The sequence below is a fragment of the Prosopis cineraria genome, unplaced genomic scaffold (genome assembly GCF_029017545.1).
Source record: "Prosopis cineraria cultivar Desert tree isolate PC_DT_omini unplaced genomic scaffold, ASM2901754v1 PC8, whole genome shotgun sequence".
Taxonomy (NCBI): Eukaryota; Viridiplantae; Streptophyta; class Magnoliopsida; order Fabales; family Fabaceae; genus Prosopis; species Prosopis cineraria.
Genome location: NW_026555339.1, coordinates 11,399,473 through 11,421,443, shown reverse-complemented (window position 1 = coordinate 11,421,443; position 21,971 = coordinate 11,399,473). Strand labels below are relative to the sequence as shown.

Sequence of the window (21,971 nt, the reverse complement as noted above, 5' to 3'; positions counted from 1 at the left end):
CTACCAAGTACTTTCTTTTTTTGGTTTAATATCTTGCAATGATACTCTTATATGTCTTGTTTCTCATTATTTATCTGAAACGATAAGTGTTAGCAGAATAAATAATGAGAAAAACGGCAACAAAATTTAACTAGTTCTGCAGCCACGTAGAAGATTGTGGTATGATAATTAGTTTATGAAATCTCAATTGTCATGTATTGCTCTGGTCAACGACCAACCCGTGACTTCTACTAACGTGTCCATCATATATATATATATATATATATAAAACTTCAGAATACTGCTAAAAAAACTGCTAAATAAGTAAATTACTCTTTAAATTTTAAACCTAATAACATCATAGATTCTGAGCTTGTTTATTATATAATTTGTTTTTTCAACTTTTTGAAAACAGAGCAACAAAATTTTTACTGTTAATAAAAGTTAATTTTGATCATTAATTGATTAAAAAATTCAAAAAAACTTTAAAAACTAAAGAAATGATAAAAAATTGAAATAAATGAACCAAAAATTATAGAAAAGGATAATTTTTTAAGATTCTTATTTGTTATTTTTTGATTAACTAACTATCAAAATTTACTTTTATTAACAGTAATGGCTATATTATTCTGTTTTTAAAAATTGAGAGAATAATTTACATATTAAACAAATTCAAAGTTTATGATGTTTTCAAATTTAAGGTTTAGAAAATAATTTATTCATTTATCCAAAAATCTATGAAGGCACTTCTTTTTAATTTATAAGAGCTTTTAAATATGTAGGCTTGCTCATATATACCAGATCATTTTAAAAACACTCTCATAACTTAGTCTATTATATAAGTGCTCCCATGGCTGTAGGAGTACTTATAAATTAAAAAGAAGATTATATATTTGGTAAATCAAATAACTATAATTATATATCAAAGTCAAGAAGATTATAACTATACTTGATATATAAAAAGTAATTTTTTTTGAAAAAATAATAAATATATCTAGACAAAAAAAATATTTCAATATGTTTCATCGGAATTAAAAAAATTAAAATCCATTAAATCTACTTAAAAACTTAACAAGTTATTAACTTTATCCTTATTTTAATAATGTACTTTCTCTCACTAACATTTCATTTGGGATAAAAGAAAAAACTTGTAATAAAAAAATTAAGGTCATGGTCTATAAATAGAATAAAAAAAATTATTCTCTCTTTATCTTTTATATAAGACCGAAAATGGCAGTATATATACCTTCAACCATCATTAACCAACCAGTAATTGCACTTAGAACAAATTGACTATTACTATATAGTAGTTGGGCTGTAGGGTGAAGAACTCTTTCTTCCTTTGCTTTAAGGAAGCAAGGAGCCTTGTTAGAGTTAATTTTCCTTTTTTTTTTTGGTCAGACCACCTAGTATCTAGAAGTCGCAGGGTTTTAATTAATTTACATCGTGCTGGGAAGGATTATAAGAATGGCGAAGCATTTATATATATACACAAAAAAATTTAAAAGAGTTGAGTTTTATGGGCTCATTAAGGATATGGCATGTCTCCAACCTTTATGAATGTTTTGTAAATGTACTTGTAAATTATTTATCAATAAGGTCTTTATATTGATAATGAGATTTAAATTCACTCTCTTGTTTGTTATGAGTCATATTCCAACTAGCGAGATCAATCTTCGTTAGCAAGAAATAGGATGGGAAGGCCCACAATAACCATACAAATCTTGCTAATAAGACTGCATATAGGCTGGGTTGGACAAGACCTTTACCCAACGACTAGTCTAAAGTATGAATAGGTTGCATTTTGCAAACCTTTACCTAGCCTCGCCAGTGAGATGCCCATGCATTTCAAGCTTGGCATAACACGCAGGGCAGTTGCCTTGTCCAAATGATGGTAAAATAAAAGAAAAAATAAATCTATTGATGAAATTAATTATAAATTAATTAATGCAAAAAGAGAAGCATTTTGGGGGAAAAATCAAAATAAAAGCTTAAATATAACAAAAAGAAGAGCATCTATTACCCAAAAAAAAAATTGATCTCGTCATCTGAAAAAAATACAAAAATAATTATAAATTAATTAATATGCTACAAAGTAGGAAGAAAAAAGAAAGAAGGAAGGAAATATAATGAAGATTTCAATGCAACACTAACCTAGCACGGCCTGAATACTAGCCCAGGCCCAAACATCTCTACCTTTTTTTTTTGGCTGGGTTGGGCAAAATTTTATGGGGCTAGGCATCCTTGGTGGCCAGATCTCTCAATGTTAGGATTGCTGAGGGATAGCATGAGGAATGGAATTTGAACAAGATGACATTTTTAGTTTATAATGACTCTTCCAAACACTGCATGCCAATATGAGCTAACTAAACCAAAACTTTAGGAGACCTCACGGCACACTTTCCTTAAAATCGATTCTGAAATGTCTTGTGTAAGATGTTGCCAATTCTTACTCTGGTAACCTAATTTGTAAGGTTGAATTCGAGTCTCCATAATAATATAATAATCAATGAACACAAAAAGTAAGATAGACATTTTAATGTAATCACGAAGACAAGAAAGACTTTAGAAAAAATAACAATTAAAGACCACTTAAGGTCATTAACTTCAATTAAGGACTATAATCCTTACTTGAAATAAAAAAACAAACATAACTTTGCAAATTGCCCTTTACAAAATATTAAAATGTATATAATATTGCTGAAATGACTATCATGGGATGAGAATATTGTTGATGTCAATTGAGAAAACAATAAACCACACTTGGGAATAAATTTGTAATGACCCCTTAATTTTAAATTAAATAAATTCCCTTCCAATTGATAATTAATTAATTAATTAATTTTAATTTTATGATAAAGAAAGAGCGATAATATATTAGAATTTATACTGAATATTTATATAGGGGTCTAGAGTTTGAATTTTACTTTAGCCAAATGTTAGTTTATTTTTATTTATATGGAAAAGTACCAAAGAGTCCTTGCTTTTTATTATAGAAATATTATAATAACAAAAATTGATAGGGTCTTCTTTTGAAATTTTCTCAATAAGCTTTGGGTCTTGTTTTGTAAATTTCTCCATGAGCTTATTATTTCACTTTATTTGGATCTTCTTAGTCGGTGCAACGGGCATAAGAGAGAGGGAGAGCTCATGATTTTTTTTTCTATTTTCCCCTCCTTTTTCCGATCGTGTTCTAGGATCAGAGAAGTCTGAAAAACTCTACCCATTTCTTTCGTCTTCTCCTTCTCCCCTATCATCTCCAACTTCTTGAGGTGTGTGAGTGAGAGAGAGAGTTTCGGCCATCGTTGCATGGGTTTTGAGTCACCGTCTCTCCTCCTTCCCTTTCTTCAATATCGTTCTAAATTGCAGTGAGGGCTAGAGATCGAAACTCTGGACTTTTCCATCATGTGCTCTCTGACTCTGCCTCTCTCTCTGCTATCCTACCCTTACCACTAGCAAAGTGGGAGCTCGTCACTCCCGAACGATGCCAGGTCCTCAGTCATGCTTCTTGTTTATGTCTTCCTCAGTTGCTACTGTCTTTGCCATTCTTGTTTGCGTCACTGAAGGGTGAGAAAAATTGAGTCACTAAAGATGGTAGTGCTGATTATGAGATTTTCTTGCTTGGTTTGGTATGGTTGAAGTCATTTTCCTTCCTCCCCCTGTGTACGATGCCAGATGACTCCCTACTTCAGATCACAGTTGGCTCAGCTTCATATATATTGCTTCAGTTGCTGGAATTTTCATCCGTTCTCACCTAATGGGAGTTTGGCGAGGACACAAACTCTTTCTTTTCTTGTGTGGCAGCACCGTTGGACCTTCTCCTCCCCCTGTTTAGCTTATAAGCTTTCTCTTTTTCTCTTTTGTGATGATGGTGATTTAAGGGTAATTGTAAGCAAGGTAGCTTGATTAGAGTTAAAAGAAAAGAGTTTTGAGGTTGAAAGTGCTATAGGTAAGTGGATAGTGTCCCAACTAATTTATCAATTAATTTTTCTTACTGAAATTTTTTTATTACATTGATTATTTTAATAATAATTGTGTTGATTAGTGGATACTTTGTTAATTACATTTCTTCATTTTTAAGTTTTAAGATGGTGATAAAAAATGATTCATCATAGCATATGAATATTTTACTTCTTATGAGATATTTTTTCAGGATTAATAAAACTCATTTTCTTTAGCATTAACAATTTTTGATTATTCAATAAATGCAAGTATGAGCATTGGATATGAAATTTTATTCTGAAAAGTTCTAATACTTAAAAGTATTCATGCGAGTTTAATTTTGAGAATCAGAACTGTATCTTGAAAGTAATGATTTTATCGCATGTTTAAAAATGGTTTTAAAAGGAGACTTTATATAGAACACTAGTTGCTAACGACAATTCTGTTAGTCCTTGGCACAACATGGTACACCTAGCTAGCAGAGTGTTCATAGGAGGTGTTAGCCCCATGCAATAGCCAACGCATGTGGAATGATGAGATGGTTATTTGTGAGCATCGTACTTACATTTATTTTGTGGCTTCAAGCCGCGTTTGGTTAGCATCACTCTCGTGGATTGTATATCCACGTTTGTTTGCGTGGCATAAGCCATGTTTGGTTATTTACCCTCGTAGATTGTGTGTCCACGTTTGTTAATTATTTTGATAAGTCCCTATAATTATGAATCCAATTATTTGATGATTTTATATTTCATTGATGTTATTCAGTAATTTATTTATAAATATATATTTCATTTATGTGCTTTCTTGGAATTAAGTCCTCTTAACATTTGCTATGATAGTTCAATGATTTAAGACTTAATTTTAAAATTTTATAGAGCTATTCTATTTTAAAGTTTATTAAATTTTTATGAAAGTTGTTGTCTCTTTGACTCACACAATTATTTTTAAAATTTTCCTTTTTATTCATATTCTATTATTTATTATTAGAACGTTATTCACTAAAAATTATTATTTTGGTCTCAGATACGTTAGCTTATGTTGTACCTTCCGCTAATCCTTGAGGGGCTGCAATATTCAGTTGAGATGAAAAGCTGTAATCAAACTTCTTTAAAGTAAATTTAAATCCATGTATTTTGATTTGTAAATTTCTTGTGTCGGGTACTCCTCATAAGCTATAGTTAGGGTCTTCATCCTTATTATTTATACTTTGTTATTTGCTAATCGGAAGAGAGTTTCTTGTTGCTACTATTGTTTTGTAAAATATTTATAGATTTGTTTTTGGGAGATTTTATTTTAAGGGGAGATCCTATCAAATTTTTTACAAAAATATTAAATCTTTTGTTCATATGGGTTATATTGAAGATGGTTTAATTTATTATAAAATGTCTTCATGGTTTAGAAATTAGAGTTTTCTTGAGTAAAGACTTTTGGGATATGGGTATTATCCCTATATTCTATGTTGAGAATGTTCAAATTTTGGGTGTGACAAAATTATTTTTCAATATGAAAGAAACTAACTTTTAAAATATTCTAATGTCATTGATGAATATACAAAAGTGATTTAGAAATTTAACTTTATTAAAAAAATATGAACCTAGTGACTTGTCAAATTTCATGCCAATTTGTAGCTATCACTTCAAAAACAAAGAGATGACAGTGCTGAAATCATCATTATAGCATGAGAATATTGTTAATGTCAATTGAAAAACAAGGAACTATACTTAAAAATATATGAAAGTCACTTGAAAATTTACTAACTCTATTCATTAACTTTTTTCTAAGAGGCATTTAAGATAATTCACATTTTTAAAATTCCAGATAAGAATCAGGATTTTTAATTGGGATTTCAATATTTTATGGTCATCAATTGAAATTAATGACATTTGAGGGTCCTTAGTTGTCATTTCCCAAGAATTTACACAATTGGAAACTATACTAAAAAGTTTGTATCAATTTGTAATCATTTTGTACGTAATCAGTATATTGTTTGATTTTAAAGTTATTTTCTTTGATTTGGTCATTTTTTATGTTTATTTCTATTTTCTCTCAAACATGTTCCTTTTTGTTCTAATTATAGGGGTAAAGTTAATCATATTTATGGCTCTTAAAGAATGGTAACCGATACCTTTAGATTTGTAAAAAAATATTTGAGAAATTGTGTCCTTCACAAATTTAATTACCTTCGTGTGCCTAGGGATTACACCTTTGTATGATTAGAAGGAGCAATATTGGGAAAAAAAATCAATACATATTTATCCCCTATTTAGGATTAAATAAGGCTTTCAAATTTGTGTTAAGGATAATTTTGTTTTTGGACTTTTATTTTAAGCTTTACAGGTATTCTAAACTCAAAGACAAAAATGAACCTTAACTGGATGTTTTACTATAAGAAATTTTAAAAGTAGCATGATGAAGCAGCGCTTTTTGAACATTTAAGGATAAAAAAAAATCAATGTTAAGTTCAAAATATCCCAAACCTAAAAGAAAATTGAGGTTAAAAATGATCCTTAAATCTTAAAATTTTGTCATATAATTAGAACCAAAACAATGTTTAGAATGACTATACTTAGATAGGATTGACCTGTCCCAAATTGGCTTGTGAGTCGAGAACCAGAGTTGAGTTAGGATTAGACTAAGTTTAAAAGGATTAGATGGGGTCTGAGTTCGAGTTCCAAATTCCCTATCTTCTAACCATAAGAAGTAACTATCTTCCCCTGCAAGTGTAGGCTTGTTAGGCTTCCAACTCGACTTCTCTTCATGTACCTACCTATCCAACCATGGCACATTTCAACCATTAAATCAAAATTTTGAACAATCCACATTTATTATTTTTAAAAATTATTAATAAAATTTAATATTTAATTTAATGGTTGGGACGCGCATGAGGTTAAAGAAATATAGAGAAAGCAATTCTCTCGTGCTAAGGGGTGTGCATTTTATCTGCAAATCCCTTCATACCCACCTGACCTATGAAAAAATAGGTCAACACATACTTATTTATGAAGGAAGAAAAATGGGTACGTATGAGCATATACTTGTATGCCAAAGACTGACAAGTAACGGGTAAGGTCTTGGGTAGCTCGTACCTGCCTATGTGTGCTTTTTTTTTTTTTTTAATTTCTTATGTCTCATTTTCACTTACTCAACTTCGACTGTCTTTCAAAAAAAAAATTCTAAAGTTTGAAACAATCAAACACCTGTGCCCTAACCCACGTCTACATTTGATGCTCATCTTTTAGTCCAAATTGATTTATATTCTTTATTTAAATTATTTTTTAAACATTTTTAATATTATATTTATTAATATAAAACATATAAAAAATTTTAATATTAAATTTGGATTATTTATAATACATCTAAACGAGTAATACATAAAATTTATAAATTTTTAATATTAAATTAGTTCATTTAAATTATATCTAAACTGTCCAAAGTCTATTTAGATAATTAAATTACAAAATTATAAATTTTTTAATATTAAATTATACTGCTAGATTAAATTTATATTAGTCACATTGATAATGAATAGATTTATTAAAAATTTAAATTTTTTTATATTTTTATATTAATAAATATAATATCAAAAATATTTAAAAATTAATTTAAATGAATAGCAGAGATTAATTTAGACTAAAATATATTGTAATGACTCCTAGCCAGATGAGCACACCTCCTTTACTTCTTCGTTGAGGCAGGGGCAAATATAAATTTAGATAGTTTAGATTTAATATTTTTAATTTATACATTTAAAATAAAATATATAAAAAATTTTCAATTTTTTTAATAAATATACTAATCAATTTGATAATCCAAATTCAATATAAATGATCTAAATTTAATATTAAAAATTTAAATTAATTTTTTAAATATATTCTAGATAGTATAAATATATTCTGAACATAACAATAAATTTATTAAAAATGTCACTATTAAATTTGAGCAATTCATATTAAATTTAAATTATTGATAATCATATTTATTAAAATTTAAAGATAAATAATAAAAAAAATAAAGAAGATTCACGTTCTGCCTAACATAATATTATATGCTTTTGAACAAAAGATTTTTTGTTTAAAAAAAAAAGGGGGAAGGGCAATCTTTACCACGCGCCTCCTCACCCGTCTCCGCCATCCTCCGACTGGACCGTAGGGTAGCTTTATTTTATATATATATATATATATATATATATATATAATGTTTCCAACTACCGCTTTCAGCCTTCCGGGGGCAAAAAATAAAATAAAATAAAATTCAGCAAATCAGCAACGCAAAAAGCATCAGTTTCTTCATTTCTTTTCCGTTCTCCTCTCCTAACGCATCACGCCGGAATATTGGGCTCCTTCGGGTGGTGAGCTCTCTGAATATGTTTCTTCCGCTTATGTATTCAATTTATTCGAAATAAAGTAAATAAAAAAAAAGAGAGAAAAGAATCTTACTTTGAATTCGAATGGTTGAACTTGCTGTGCATTTGATGAACTATGATAGGGTGCATTTGTCCCCTTTTTGGTAATTCACCTTGCGGTCGACTGTGAATGTGAATCTTCGGTTCAAATTTGGGTTATTTCGCGATTGTCTTACTGATTTTGAATATACGTTTGCTTCCCTTGGATACTGCGGTAGAATTATTAGGTGGTAGTTTGTGAGTGCCTTCTTGCAGGGGATGCTGATTTTTCCCCTTAATTTATTGTTTTCCAAGTCGTGTTTTGATTCATGGGCTTGCGATCAAGTCGTGAGTGTCTGACAAAGGATATGGCTGTAGGTAATTGATGGATGCAACTAATGGATTGCAAACTCCACAGCTAACTTTTGAAGAGGAAGTGAAAGCATTTTTTGATTCAGCTCCTCCTTTGCAAAACTGTGCTGAAATAAGTGAAAAATTAAAGGAATTTATTGCACGCAATTCTCAGCATTCTGGTAAGTTCATTCTCACAACATTTAATTATGCATTTTGCAAAGCTAGCATTATTTCTAAGTGAAGGATCTGGTGCAGATGGGAATGCCAAAAGAGTTGTTTGTGTGACATCTGGTGGTACCACTGCTCCATTAGAGCAACGCTGTGTCCGATATGTTGACAATTTTAGTTCAGGCCATAGAGGAGCCACATCCACAGAGTATGTTACAATCTCCTGAGTTATTAAAGAGCTCATGTCAACTTTTTACCTGAATTTCTTGAGAAGATTAGCTTGCTGGTTTTGTTTCAGGTACTTTTTGAAGGCTGGATATGCTGTCATCTTTTTGTACCGAAGGTGAATTTCTATTTTCTGTTCCTGTTATGCTGCATTCTGTAATGATATGAGCTGTAGAATATGTCCATCTCTCGTTTTCTTCTGAATTTGTTGATTGCGCATGGATATATTTGCAGGGGAAGTTTCCAGCCATTCTGCAGATCCCTGCCTGATGATCCCTTACTTGAATGCTTTGAGTCTAACGATGATTCCAATATTCGAGGTTTATAGTTTCTGATGAATGCTTTATAATCATGTTCACACGACAGAAATTAATCATTTCATTCCCCCACTTGATTAAAGGACAAAGCCCCCTTTAAAAAGTATTCACTCTCAGGACGTAGTTGAAGTATTTAACATTGCATGATTGATTGTTTGAAAAAAGATGGTTCCAAGCATCTCATGAGCCAACTTTATTTTTATAATTCTCACTCTTTATTATGACTTGTTAAAGCTTTATGTCTTTATAATGTTATAAAAATATGATATTATTATCTTATTATTGTCCCATGAAGAAGGCTACTTGGAGAACCTATTTTGTCAGCTAAAAATTAACTTCAATAATATGCCCGTCTCATCTTTATTATTATTTTTTTATATATGAATATGGCTGAATTCTGTTCTATAATTCAGTTCGTGAGGTCCATGCTGAAGCAGTAAAGAGGGCTATCATTGAACACGAAGCTGTATGAACTATAGCTTTGATTTTCCATATTGTATTATCCTTGTTTTTGTGTGTGTGTTTTGATTTTTCTAATGGTTGTTCGTGTTAAACTTAGATTAGCTAGGTATGATGAGAGCTAAATGGGGTTCCCATTCTTCTGCAGGCAGTAGCAGATGGTCTCCTACTAAAACTTCCATACAGAACAATATTTGAGTATCTTCAAGTAAGCCTTAGTTTTTGCTCTCTCTCTCTTTTTTTTTGGGCCAAGAGCCTTAATTTATGTTTTTATGAATTTTGACAACAACTGATCCTTGACTAATATAAATTTCATATATAGTTTCTTGATTGCTATTTTCCTGTGGATTTATTATCGCCTCTCACCTCCATAAAATAGCATACTTATGTTTCAAGATTGAGCCACTTCTTTACTTGTAATAATTTTTAATCATTGTGCCATATCAGTAGTTTTGTTGTGCAAAATAGCCTTTGTAATCCCCCCCCCCCCGCGTCTCTCTCTCTCTTTTTGTTAGTGCAGATGTTGCAAATGACTGCAATGTCAATGAGGTGTCTAGGGCCACGTGGAATGTTCTATCTTTCAGCTGCAGTATCTGATTATTATGTTCCTTGGAAAGACATGGTAATAATCTGATAAATAGGTCTTCCATCGTATTGTAGTTTTGCTATATATTTCTGGATCATGTGATTCAATAGTTCAGATATATGTTAATTACTTGATTGTTTCCGATTATTGTCTTTACACTTTAATGTTACTTCAAATGATATAATTGGTTATAGTTGAAGAGATAAAGATTTCATCACTGCTATATTCATCATAAAAAATGAATTTTTGGTCTCGGGTTCAGATAGTTCATTTGTGGACATAGTGGATAACTAATTCTATACACCAAAGACCTCTAGATGGGGATACTTAGAGAAAAACCTAATCAGATTTGTATGGTTGATCATTGCTATAAATGGCCTACCAAAAAGCTAGGGGGTTGCTATTTCAACTTTGATATGATCAGATTTTCTTGCTATTGGTGATGTCAAATTGCGTTAATCCTACAGGTGGAGCATAAAATTCAATCAGGATCTCACCTTTTGGACGTGAAACTCGTCCAAGTGCCCAAAATGTTGTTGGTGCTTGGGGAAGAATGGGCTCCATCAGCCTTCTGCATATCTTTCAAGGTACTAAACCCTGTTCCCACCTCCAGCCAGTTGAATGTCAATAACTTTCACATTATAAGTATAGTTCACTTTGATCGCCCTCCTGCTTGGCTATTAGATACTTCTGGAAAAACATTGTTCATTCGCCTGTTCTGTTTTATTAAGTTCAAAATTAATTTGTGCCAGTCACTAGCTTTAAAAAAAAAAAGTCTCAGTGTGAAACTGAGTTCAGTTTTGTCTACCTTTTCGTGTGATGCTATATTATTTGTCATAGGAGCTCCTTAATGATGTTGTTCCCCCGGGAAAAACAAAACAGCGTTTCTACGTTGCCTGATAGGGATTTCCATGATCTGCATTCGTTATGAATCTGCATTATGAAGAACAGTTGAAATGTGAAAATAAAACTGAACAGTTCAGGTTCAAACCATATCAGATATCACCCGACTTTTGATTGGTAATGATTATCTATGGATCTCCTGTTTTCTAGCAACCCTAAAGCATTGAAAAGAAAATGACATACTTGTACTTTTCACGTTATAACTTTTTCATCTAAGATTTTTCATTTTTCATTGCTGATAGTTAGAGACAGATTCAAACATTCTTCTAAAGAAAGCTGATAAAGCTCTTAGAAAGTACAAGATGCACGCGGTTGTTGCAAATGAACTCTCAACTCGCAAGGAGGAAGTGGTGGTTGTCACTAGTTCTGAAAAGATCACTGTTCGGCGAAATACGAGTCAACCAGGTGATGATGTAGAGAATCCCCTAATCAAGCTCCTTTCTGGGAGACATTTAGCTTATATTGAAGAATCTAGCAGTATCAGATGAGTCAAAAGAATGAGATGCTAAATAGGATCTAACTTTTCACTTCTCCGACTTGTGGTTATAGTCAGGATCTTCTGAAATGTTCTTTAACTGAAGTGAAGAAAGAGAGATGGGACAGACATGGATAGAAGTGGGGCCTGCTCTTCTCTTCTCTCTCTCTCTCTCTCTCTCCCTCCCTCTCTCCCTCTCCCCCCATTTCAGCTAAAGCATGCTTGGGAGGATCCTGATCACTTGTGTTTTTAGGGTGCTAAAAGAATCGTTTGAATTTAATGACTTCATCAGCCATAAGAAGAATTAGGCACAAAACAGAAATAAGGCAGAAAAGAGAAGAAATATAGACGCCCTTGTACGAACTGAACTTTTTATTTTTTGTTCTATGATTATCCTTATGTATGCTATAAACTTCCATGATTAAGTGAATTGTATCGTGAATGTTTATGTCTCTGTTTGTTTTTAGTGGAACTGATAGGGTAAGACAAAGTAATACGATTAGAAAAAGAAATGAGTTTCTATATAATAAAACATGAATACCAGATTTCAGTATGGGATTCCAATTTTTTTTTTTTTAATTATAAAGACATACACTAATGGCCTGAAGTTACAAGTTGGATTGAGACCCCAACCTCCCCACTTATAGGGAAACTTACATGCCACTAGGCTATAAGACTATCGGTGGGGGATTCCAATTCTACGACCCTTATCAGAATTGAAACTGCAGATCATCATAGTAATGTGACTGGCGCTCAATATTGAGTGTTTCCAGTTTATTGTCCTAGTCAACTGTTAGATTTACTTGAGTGAGAACATAGACACAGATAGAATGGAACTTGTGCTAAATATTTATGTCTTCTTCCTCACCTGAGCAATTTATTTCATTTATTACAGTTTGCAAGTTTCAAAACTAGCCCCCCTTTCTCTTTGGCATTGGAAACTCAGTTTTTGATTTGGAACATTCAAGACACCATTTGCAAATAAGCTAAAAAGTTCAAATAAGTGTTTTTTCTTTAAGTTAGGGTGTTACATTATCCCAAAACCACATTTTGACCGAAACAAAACTTATTTGCAGTAAAATATATAATGTGTGCGTGTAATCCATTACGAGAGAATTAATATTATATTCTCTTCATCCAAATTTATAAGGTATTTTTAACAAAATTATACATATTAATGAAATTCATTAAATATAGTTTACAATTTATTTATTTTTATAAACTTTCAAAAATACTTTTTATTAATAAGAGGGGGGAATTATTAAAAGAATGAAATGATGAGGGGTAAGATTGAAATAATCATCATTAATGAAGTTGTATTTTTATCAAAAAGGCAAAACTTGTATACTTTGATAGAAGGTACATGTTTCTAATTAAATCAAGATATTTGTATTATTTATAGATTGTTTATTATTTAATAAATTCTTGTTATTAATGTTATTAATACATCAAGATCCACTTGCTTTGATTAAATTAGATAAAAATATATTAAGTATATGCAGCTAAAAATATAAGTCTTGCCCTCTTATCAAAATATTTTATATTTTGAGATTTAAAAATGTCTTGTAAATTGGGATAGAAGAAATATAAAATATTTGGTAAGCTACCCCATTTATAAATCATAAATAGGGTGTATTTCTAAGACTTTTATGCAATGCATAGATTTACGTGTAGTCGTCTAATGCACCAAGATTGGTTAATTTCTTTTGTTTTTTTTTTTGGCCTTGGTGATATGAAAATTAAACAGTGGATATTCCTCACAAGTGTCTTGAGATGATCATTGACAAATGCTCACTTATGTTATTAAAATTATTTTCAATCATTTCACATATTTAAAAAAAGTTAATTTTTTTTTTATAAAAAATGGTATGTATTTTTATTTTAACTTAAGTTTAAATAATGATATAATTACATGAAGTTCTTCACATTAATAAAAAAATAAGATAAACTTCAAAAATTGGTTTTATTATTATAAGATGACTTACATGTTAGATTAAAATTTATTTTTAAAAAGTGTGCTGTAAATAGGATTGGAGGGAGTAATGGATTCTCGCAAATATCAAGCACCAATGTCTCACTCGGTCACACCCCATACATAGCCTCTCTCACATAATATCAAAAGATATGTAAAGTAAACACACGTGCATGCACGCGCCAACAATTGGGATTATTTGACTTTTGTTTATTTATTTATTTATTATTCTATATCATGAAAGTTAGGACTTTAAATCTTTTCTGATATCCAACCACATATTTTTAACTTGGACTAAGCCCTTAAGTAGGTTTAGCGAATATGTTTGGAATTCAAGAAAAAACCGTATGATTCACGATTTACTAATCTAAGCCTTGAAATATTGGAAGAAAATTTTAAAAAAATAGACCTTTTAATCAATTTTTCATCACTTCCATCAAATATGTATCAATCCCACTGAAATTTAATTGATTAATTTTCTGAACCAATGAATTGAGGCTGACTCGCCAATATTCCCTGAATTAATAAACTTGAACAATATAACACAAGACTTTTCTTCGTTCAAGTATGGTAATCAATTTTTCCATATAATTATTTGATATTAGATATCGTCATGTCAAACTCAAGCTCAAATAAGATTTACATCTACTAACATGATTTTTTCTATCCGCTTGGATCGAACCATCGATCTTATATAGATAAATTATTAGTAAGATATTCAATTTTATTTTTTATATCAAGAAAGATTGTGCTGATAATACACATGTACTCCCATCATGCCTTATTATAAGACAAAATTTAAAAGTTTTGTTAATATATAAGACAAAGTTCAATTAATTAAATTTTGTTTCAATTTGGTCTCTTAGTTATTTATTATCATCATTTGAATTTCTAAATAACAATTTATTTATGGTTATTAATTGTGTAAGAGTCTAAATTAGACAAAAATATATTTTTTAAATAATTTTAAGGATATAACTATAATTTCCTAATAAACATGAAGGCATTTTTAACCGAATCTCACTCCTCAATAAAGTAGTTATCTACTTTCAAATTAACCCTATCTTTTATATTTACCCCTATTAAATACCCTACAATAAATATAAAGTCATTATCAATAGAGACACTTTTGAGAAAATTACACCTCGAAAAACTAAAAATATCTTATATTTTTAAACATCTAACTCCTTAAAAAATATTGTATATTTTTAAACGGAAGAAGTATTATATTACAAACTAGAGGGAGTATGAACTACTACCTCCATCTCAATTTATTAAAAACTTTTAGAGAGATTTGACTTATAAAATATAAGACACTCTAGTAAAAATAAAGTTTTATTAACAAAGATTTTTCAATATTAGTATCTTTTCTATTATATTTTTTATTTAATATTCTTTCATAAATAAAATATTAAATGGAGAGTATTTTTAAAAATTCCTTTTATCTTAAAAGATTATAAATTATATTTAATAAACTTTACTTCTATGTATAGTTTTGTCTAAAAATATCTTAAACTGGGACAGGAGATTAATTTAGAAGGGATATAATTATTTTTTAAAATACATCATTTATTTCTTGTCTGCCTCACCATAGATTTTAGTTTTTAAAAAAAATAAAAAAATATTGCTATTAATTTCTACACTTTGCTCAAGGTTTGATATAAATTCTTGTACTTTTTTTTGTGCTTCAAGTCTCTATACTTTGTTTGGATATTTCATGTTTTTACATTATTCTCCAATGAAACATTAGTTCCTACATTTTTAGAGAACGTTGACGTGGCACAAATAATGTTAATAATGTTGACATGTTAATTAACATTATTAATTTTGTACTTAGATGTTAAACTTATGCTGATATGAAATTTTTAATAAGCAAAACTACAAAAAAAAAATACATGAATTTGTACATTTTGCTTATCATTTAAAAATCTAGATCAACTCTTTTTATTTAATCTAATGTAGACTTTTTTATTTTATTTTGGCTTATTAAAAGATTTTATATCAACCTTAGTTCGACATGTAAGTATAAAATTAACAATACTAATTGACATATCAGTATTATTAATATCATTTGTATTACATCAATATCTTTTTAAAAATATAAAAATTAATGCTACATATAGAGAATAATTTAGAGACTTGAAATATTGAAAACAAAATATAGAGACTTATACAAAATTTCAAGTAAAGTGGAAGAACAAAAGCATTGTTTTCCTAAAAATAAAACTAAAAACAGAGTGAAAATCTTATGCAGCTTTGTGCAGAAATCCAAAATTACGGAAATGTACGGAAATAAAAGGAAGGAAGAAATGAGGTAATGATAACAAACACTGTCAAACAGTGATTACACCAACAAACTCCATTAATGGCGGAGCCACCCCATAACTAAGACTCTGCCCTCTTGTACCATTTCATTTCCATTTATTGCACCCACTATTATGTGCAAAACGTGATCTTTAAATGCTTCCTACGTTTATAAATATAAAATATTTTTAATTAAATTTTACTTTTAATAAAATTATTATTTATTTTTAAATTAACACTATTTTTTTATATTTACTCTTATATAGTAAGATATTTTACTTTAAAATAAATATAAAATAATTATTTTAGGGGTGTTTTTGAAAAAAATGTAATACTTACATATTAAAATATTAAAAATATTTTATATTTTTTAACATTTAATTCTTTAAAAATATATATTTTTTAACTGAGGGAGTATTGCATTATTACAATCTCAAGTTTTTTTTTATTGTTATTATGTCCAGTAGTATTTATTGGAGAAATTTTTTTTATTTATAAATTATGTTGTTAAATTTTTATGAGAGATTTTTTCTATTTAATATTTACCCTTAATAGAAATAAAATTAAAATTTTAAACAGAATTAATAAATGTTCAAATTTTGCTTAGTTCTATAAGTAAAACATATTAAAAATTTAAAATGATTTATAAATATCACTAGAAGGTGGTTACTATTATCATATTAAAAACAAATTTGTAACATGAAGCCAACATTAATTAAATAATCCTATACACAACAAACAATCTAGTCTAGTATACTACCTCTCATTTAAAACGCAATGATACTTGAATTTAAAATAAAGGACTAGATTCATAATGACGTCAATCATCAATCATATAGGTGTAAATAAATAAAAAGAAAGAAAGAAAATAATAATAATAATAATAATAATAATAATAAAGAAAGCAAGTAATAATAACAAACAAAGCAAGTAAATAATCCTATACACAATAATAATGCACCAGAAACATACTGGTCTTTAGGAGAAAAATAATCACAAATTCTGGGTGGGGAAAACATACAAAGAAATGAAATAAAAGAAAAAATCTATATTATAGAGAGAGAGAGAGCGAGCTTGAACTAAAGAAGAAAAATCAAGCTCTGAATAGAATTAATTATACATATATAAACATCGATCTACATACTTATCTGTTATGTAAAGGATTAGGGCCAGTGTAGATTTTTCTTTTTTCATCACCAAGACCACCAAGAGCTTCAGAGCCATGTCCATGATCTTCACCATCACCTTTATGAGTCTTCTTCTGTGCAAAACCTGGCTTGGCTTGAAAAGGAATAGACTCAGCAGATTTAAAGCTCTGAAATTTTGCAGACCCATCAGAAGAGGTTTCCAGGAGAAGAAACAGAAGCAGAAGCAGGAGAGAGAGACAAGAAGCCAGCCATATCAACCTCATTATATATATATATATATATATGGAAGCTAAGAGGAAACAAGAACTTTCACACAATTGGTTCAAAACCCCATAAAGGAAATGAGAAAAGGAAGAAACTTTTGGGATCTGAATCTAAAAGGGTGTCACAAAATCAAACCCAGAGAGAAGAAGAAGGTGAAGAAAGTGGTGTTTGGAAGATGGGAAAAGGAAGGAAAAGAAAACGAGAATAACAGAAAAATAGTATACTAACTACTAAGGATCTGATACTGATCTGATCTGAGTCTGCTTTCTTTTCATGTATTGTAAATTTTTGTTTTTGTTTTTGAGAATGAGCTCTGAAAATGAGGAGAAGAGTCAATATTGTGCATAGGGGAGGGTGCCATGAATGCAAATAAATATGGTGCAGAGTGAGATAGAAAGAGAGAGAAAGTGTAAGTGTGCCATTTTCTGAGCCCTTTTTTTACTTGGGAACCAACTATATGGACCAGAGAAAGAGAGAAGGAAAGAGGCCTTTCTTTCTTTTATTTTTGTTTTTGTTTGCTGCTGCTTCTGTCTTTTTGAAGCTCACTGTGATGATATATTTACTGTCTGGACAGAGAGAGAGAGAGAGATTTGTGTGTATCTGTCTCACGTCAGATGATCAAACATGTCATGATATCTCTCTCTCTCTCTCTCTCTCTCACATGCCATTTTTTTTTATGGGTAAAAGAAGAAGGGGCCAAAGCCCAAAATCTCTCATGCCATTTTACTTGTTCAAGTCTACTCTCCTTTCAAAATTTGCCTATACTTCCTCTGCTCAAGAAACTTGTTAGAGAATTTATTTTGTTCATAAATGTGAAAATAAGATTTCAATTTTTTTATCTGTCATGTTTATTATTTTTTTCAACTATTTTTAATATTACATACTCGTACAATATACTCCCTCAAGTCCTAATTATATGAGAACATCAGCTAGTTTTATTATTTGTAAGTAGTGATAGTTCATATTTTGAAAATGTATGAGTTTTTAATTTGCCCCTTTATTGAAATTAATAACTATGTATTTAATAACTATAATAAAATATTGTATAAAAATTAAACGCATGCCAACAACTTATTGCGATTAAAGACAAGGTAGAGAAGCTATGATCATTTAAATACAAGATAAGTTTGGATCCATATAAATGCCAAAAATATTTCTATAAGAAGTATTATTAACTAGCACGACAAAGTTTAAATATAACTTGATTAATTATATATAAAAAAAATAAACGGTGAAGTTGAAATAAAATGAACTACCACAATTTGTTTTATATTTTTATTGTGCAAAGGTACTTCTTAATGAAGACAATCATGTTAGATATATGAACGGATACTAAATGTAGATACATTTTTCAGCTAGGATTCATATAGTGATTCACCACGTTTTGATTGATTAACATCTTGCACTAGACCTAAATGTAAGAACTCAATTTTTTCTCTCTCATATTTATTATAATTTTTTCCTCAACTACCCATATAATTAACTTTTATTTTTCAAGACAAGGATAAAATTATTTAATTATTTAAAAATATTATTGCCACTTCTTATATTTAGGGATAAAATAAGCTTCTAAAAAATATCTTATATATAGGGATGGAAGAGTTATAAGTGACGTTAATAATATTTCAATATAAATTATTGAGCAGTATTTTAAATAAATCAGCACATTTTTTACGGATAACTAATTCATCGATTTTATTACGATCTATGAATTAATTAACTAACTCTTACATTTAAGATGTTGCATAATATTTGGCCCAAAAAATGTTACAGTTTGAATTATTCACTTAATTCAAATCTGACCCCAAGAGGCTACTTCAATAGATATATAAGAATAAGCTAGATGTAAAGATTCAAACTTTGAAAAAATTAAAATGTTTTTCTAAGTTCTAAAATTATTATCGTATATAACGACAGTTAAGATTTTAAAAAAATTGCCCAAAATTATGGTTATATTGTTTAAAAGCTAAAATTATTATTTTGAGTAATTTTTTATTAATTTTTAAATATTAATAATAAATTTTAAAAACTTGTATCAAATTTGATCATTGAAAATTTTAAGAGTTTAAATTTATCCTTGAAAAAATATAACTTTGAATTCATGCACTTTGCTCTAATTTTATTGTAGGTGTTGGCACTTTTTTTTTAATGTTTCAAGTCTCTACACTTTTTTTTGGTATTTTAAATTTCTATAACATTGTTTATGAAGGGATTTAGAATATTAGGAAAAAAAAAGTATGGAAATATGAAATACCAAAAAAATACAGAGATTTATAATAAAATTCAAGCAAAATATAGGAATTCAAAGTTATATTTATTCTTATTCTTTTATGAAAAACAATAAATAAATAAAATCTATTCAAAGTAATAATTACTTTTTTGTGGAATCCAGAAGTGAATTATTATTATTATTATTATTTTATAAACAGAAGTGAATTATTTTGAGAAAACATTGAAGTTGGTCAAACGTGTGGGGAGTTTGACAAAAGGATTATGAACAAATGTGTATATCCTTTTTCTTACAAAGAATGATGTTGTCTTCATTTGCTTTACACATCCTCTTAAAAAAGCTTTCCAACCTTTTTAAATTTATTATTTTATGGCCCTAAAATCTTCAGAATATTTCAAAAAATCTACTTTCTAGATTACAATCTTTTCCTTATATTTTCCCATTTTGTTAGAATTTGGTGCCAAGAATTCTATAACATGAATATTCAGTATCCTTTATTAGAAGAACTATGCCCATCATTATTCGGAATCAATACTGAAATGAGGGGTGATTTTGAGCTAGAAAGATTCTCAAGAAAAATTATATTTTAAAAAAAATTATGTTTTTTTACAAAAATAAAATAATAAATTTGAAAAAAAATTACATAAAAAATTTACATTTTATATTGACCTTTTCAAATAAAAATATTTTCCATTATTTAATTTTATTTTTTATCAAAATACCTTCTATTGATTTAAATTTGAATTTACAGAAAAAATTGAATATTTATTTAAGTTAATATATAGTATTTTGGGCTTTCAACTAATAATTTTAAAATTATAATAAATTATATATTTTCAAAATAAATGAAAAGTATTGTACATTTTCAACATAACTTTTTCTTATTGGACTCACATGACTGAAGTTATATATCTGAAACCCTGCCAACAACACTAGAGGTAGCATATCCTTCTAAAAGTAATGTAAGATTTTTCGCTAAAAAGTAAAAACTTAAAAATATCTCTACTATATATGGTCATCTTAATTAAAAGCCTAAATAACATCACACCCTTTTGCTGCTTCAAATTAAAACATCTTTTAATTTCCTTTTCATGCCAATACAAATGATTAAAGTTAAACCTTTTCACTACGAAGTCTTCACCAACAGACCAAGCCTAAAAGCCATCATGCACTTGTTTGTCCCCTCATCACTTCTTTCTTTGATCAAGCATTTACAAATAATGGAATTTAAAACTTCTGCTCACATTTAAGCTCTTCAGTCTTCACCATGAACCATTGTTCCTGGTTTTCAAAGGTTTATTTTTTTTTTAAGTCTTATTTAGTACTCTTTTTTTAATAAAAAGTAATACCGCATTTTTATCCATGAATTTATAAAAAACTATGAAATTTGGAAATTATAGTAAAAATGTAGGGACCTAAAACTTAATGATGATATTATCAAAGAAAAGGCTCCATCATAATGGCAAACACCCACCACACCCAAAGTTGAGGTTGAGAAAGGGATCTGAGTGATGATTTTTTCAGGGTGTTGAAATGGCTTTAAACCTTTGACTGCCACAACCACATTCAAAAGGACGCAAGAGAAGACATAAGGGTATTATGAAGACTGAGAAATAAATTGGAGCACAAGCAAAAGAAAATGATGAAGCTTGTCTCTTTCTTACCTTGCTTTTTGCCTTTTGGTTTCCCTTTTCGTGATGGTCAAAGTCATAGCTCGCCTTGCCATCATTGGAATCTCAGATACATCCACATTTGTATAACTCCACACTTTGTGAAGCTGACATGGTTTTTGATCTCAAAATCATGGCTCCCAAGTATATGATCATTACTTGAGGGTGCATTTGGATTGAAGAAAATGGTCGAGGGGGAAAAAAACAAAAAGGACCACCACACCCTTTGCTATAACATAAACAGCAATGACTACTAGGTATTTGATCCAGCTTAGCCAAAGATCACGAATTCAACTCTTGGGTATACAGTGATGATTAGCGAGAAATATGCCCCTCAAAGGGATACCCACAAACTGCCAACTGCATTAGTTTGGATAAAAAAATCTAGGATACAGGAACGAAAGCAATTTACATAGGCAACAATGTGTGCAATGGGTATAATGGTTCAAACTTCAGTTTTTTCAGTCAAAAAAATTGAGTAGGAATTGAACTACAGCCAATTCAAGCTAAACTTTCTGCACAGAATGAGAAAGGAGAACAAGAACAGAAGCTAGTGACAAAAATGGCAACCATGAGTGGTGATGGCATTTGAGA

At 29.4% G+C, this 21,971-nt stretch overlaps 1 protein-coding gene across 3 annotated transcripts; it reads left to right on the top strand.

The window, feature by feature from the left end:
- Window positions 1-8,116: 8,116 nt before the first annotated feature.
- Window positions 8,117-12,241, top strand: LOC129317607 (phosphopantothenate--cysteine ligase 2-like). Of its 3 annotated transcripts, none has more exons than XR_008594992.1 (11): window positions 8,117-8,269; window positions 8,681-8,835; window positions 8,912-9,032; window positions 9,123-9,167; window positions 9,284-9,369; window positions 9,780-9,832; window positions 9,974-10,033; window positions 10,346-10,447; window positions 10,879-10,998; window positions 11,252-11,431; window positions 11,557-11,693. XR_008594992.1 is itself a non-coding variant. In XM_054961940.1 (11 exons), the coding sequence occupies exons 2-11, from the start codon at window positions 8,688-8,690 to the stop codon at window positions 11,875-11,877; spliced, it is 912 nt and encodes a 303-aa protein (XP_054817915.1). In that variant the 5' UTR covers window positions 8,117-8,269; window positions 8,681-8,687; the 3' UTR covers window positions 11,878-12,241. The 3 variants fall into 3 exon arrangements, 2 of the variants coding, with proteins under 2 accessions (XP_054817915.1, XP_054817914.1); XM_054961940.1 differs by lacking the exon at window positions 11,252-11,431 and adding an exon at window positions 11,864-12,241 and having other exon boundaries at window positions 11,557-11,719; XM_054961939.1 differs by lacking the exon at window positions 11,252-11,431 and having other exon boundaries at window positions 11,557-12,241.
- The last annotated feature ends 9,730 nt before the right edge of the window (window positions 12,242-21,971 follow it).

What these genes read in the sequence shown, in the direction of transcription:
- LOC129317607 (XM_054961939.1), top strand. Translation starts at nt 8,688, where the DNA reads ATGGATGCAACTAATGGATTGCAAACTCCACAGCTAACTTTTGAAGAG. An exon ending in GTCATCTTTTTGTACCGAAG is followed by an intron (nt 9,168 to 9,283) that starts GTGAATTTCTAT and finishes ATATATTTGCAG; the next exon opens with GGGAAGTTTCCAGCCATTCT. An exon ending in CGATGATTCCAATATTCGAG is followed by an intron (nt 9,370 to 9,779) that starts GTTTATAGTTTC and finishes TCTATAATTCAG; the next exon opens with TTCGTGAGGTCCATGCTGAA.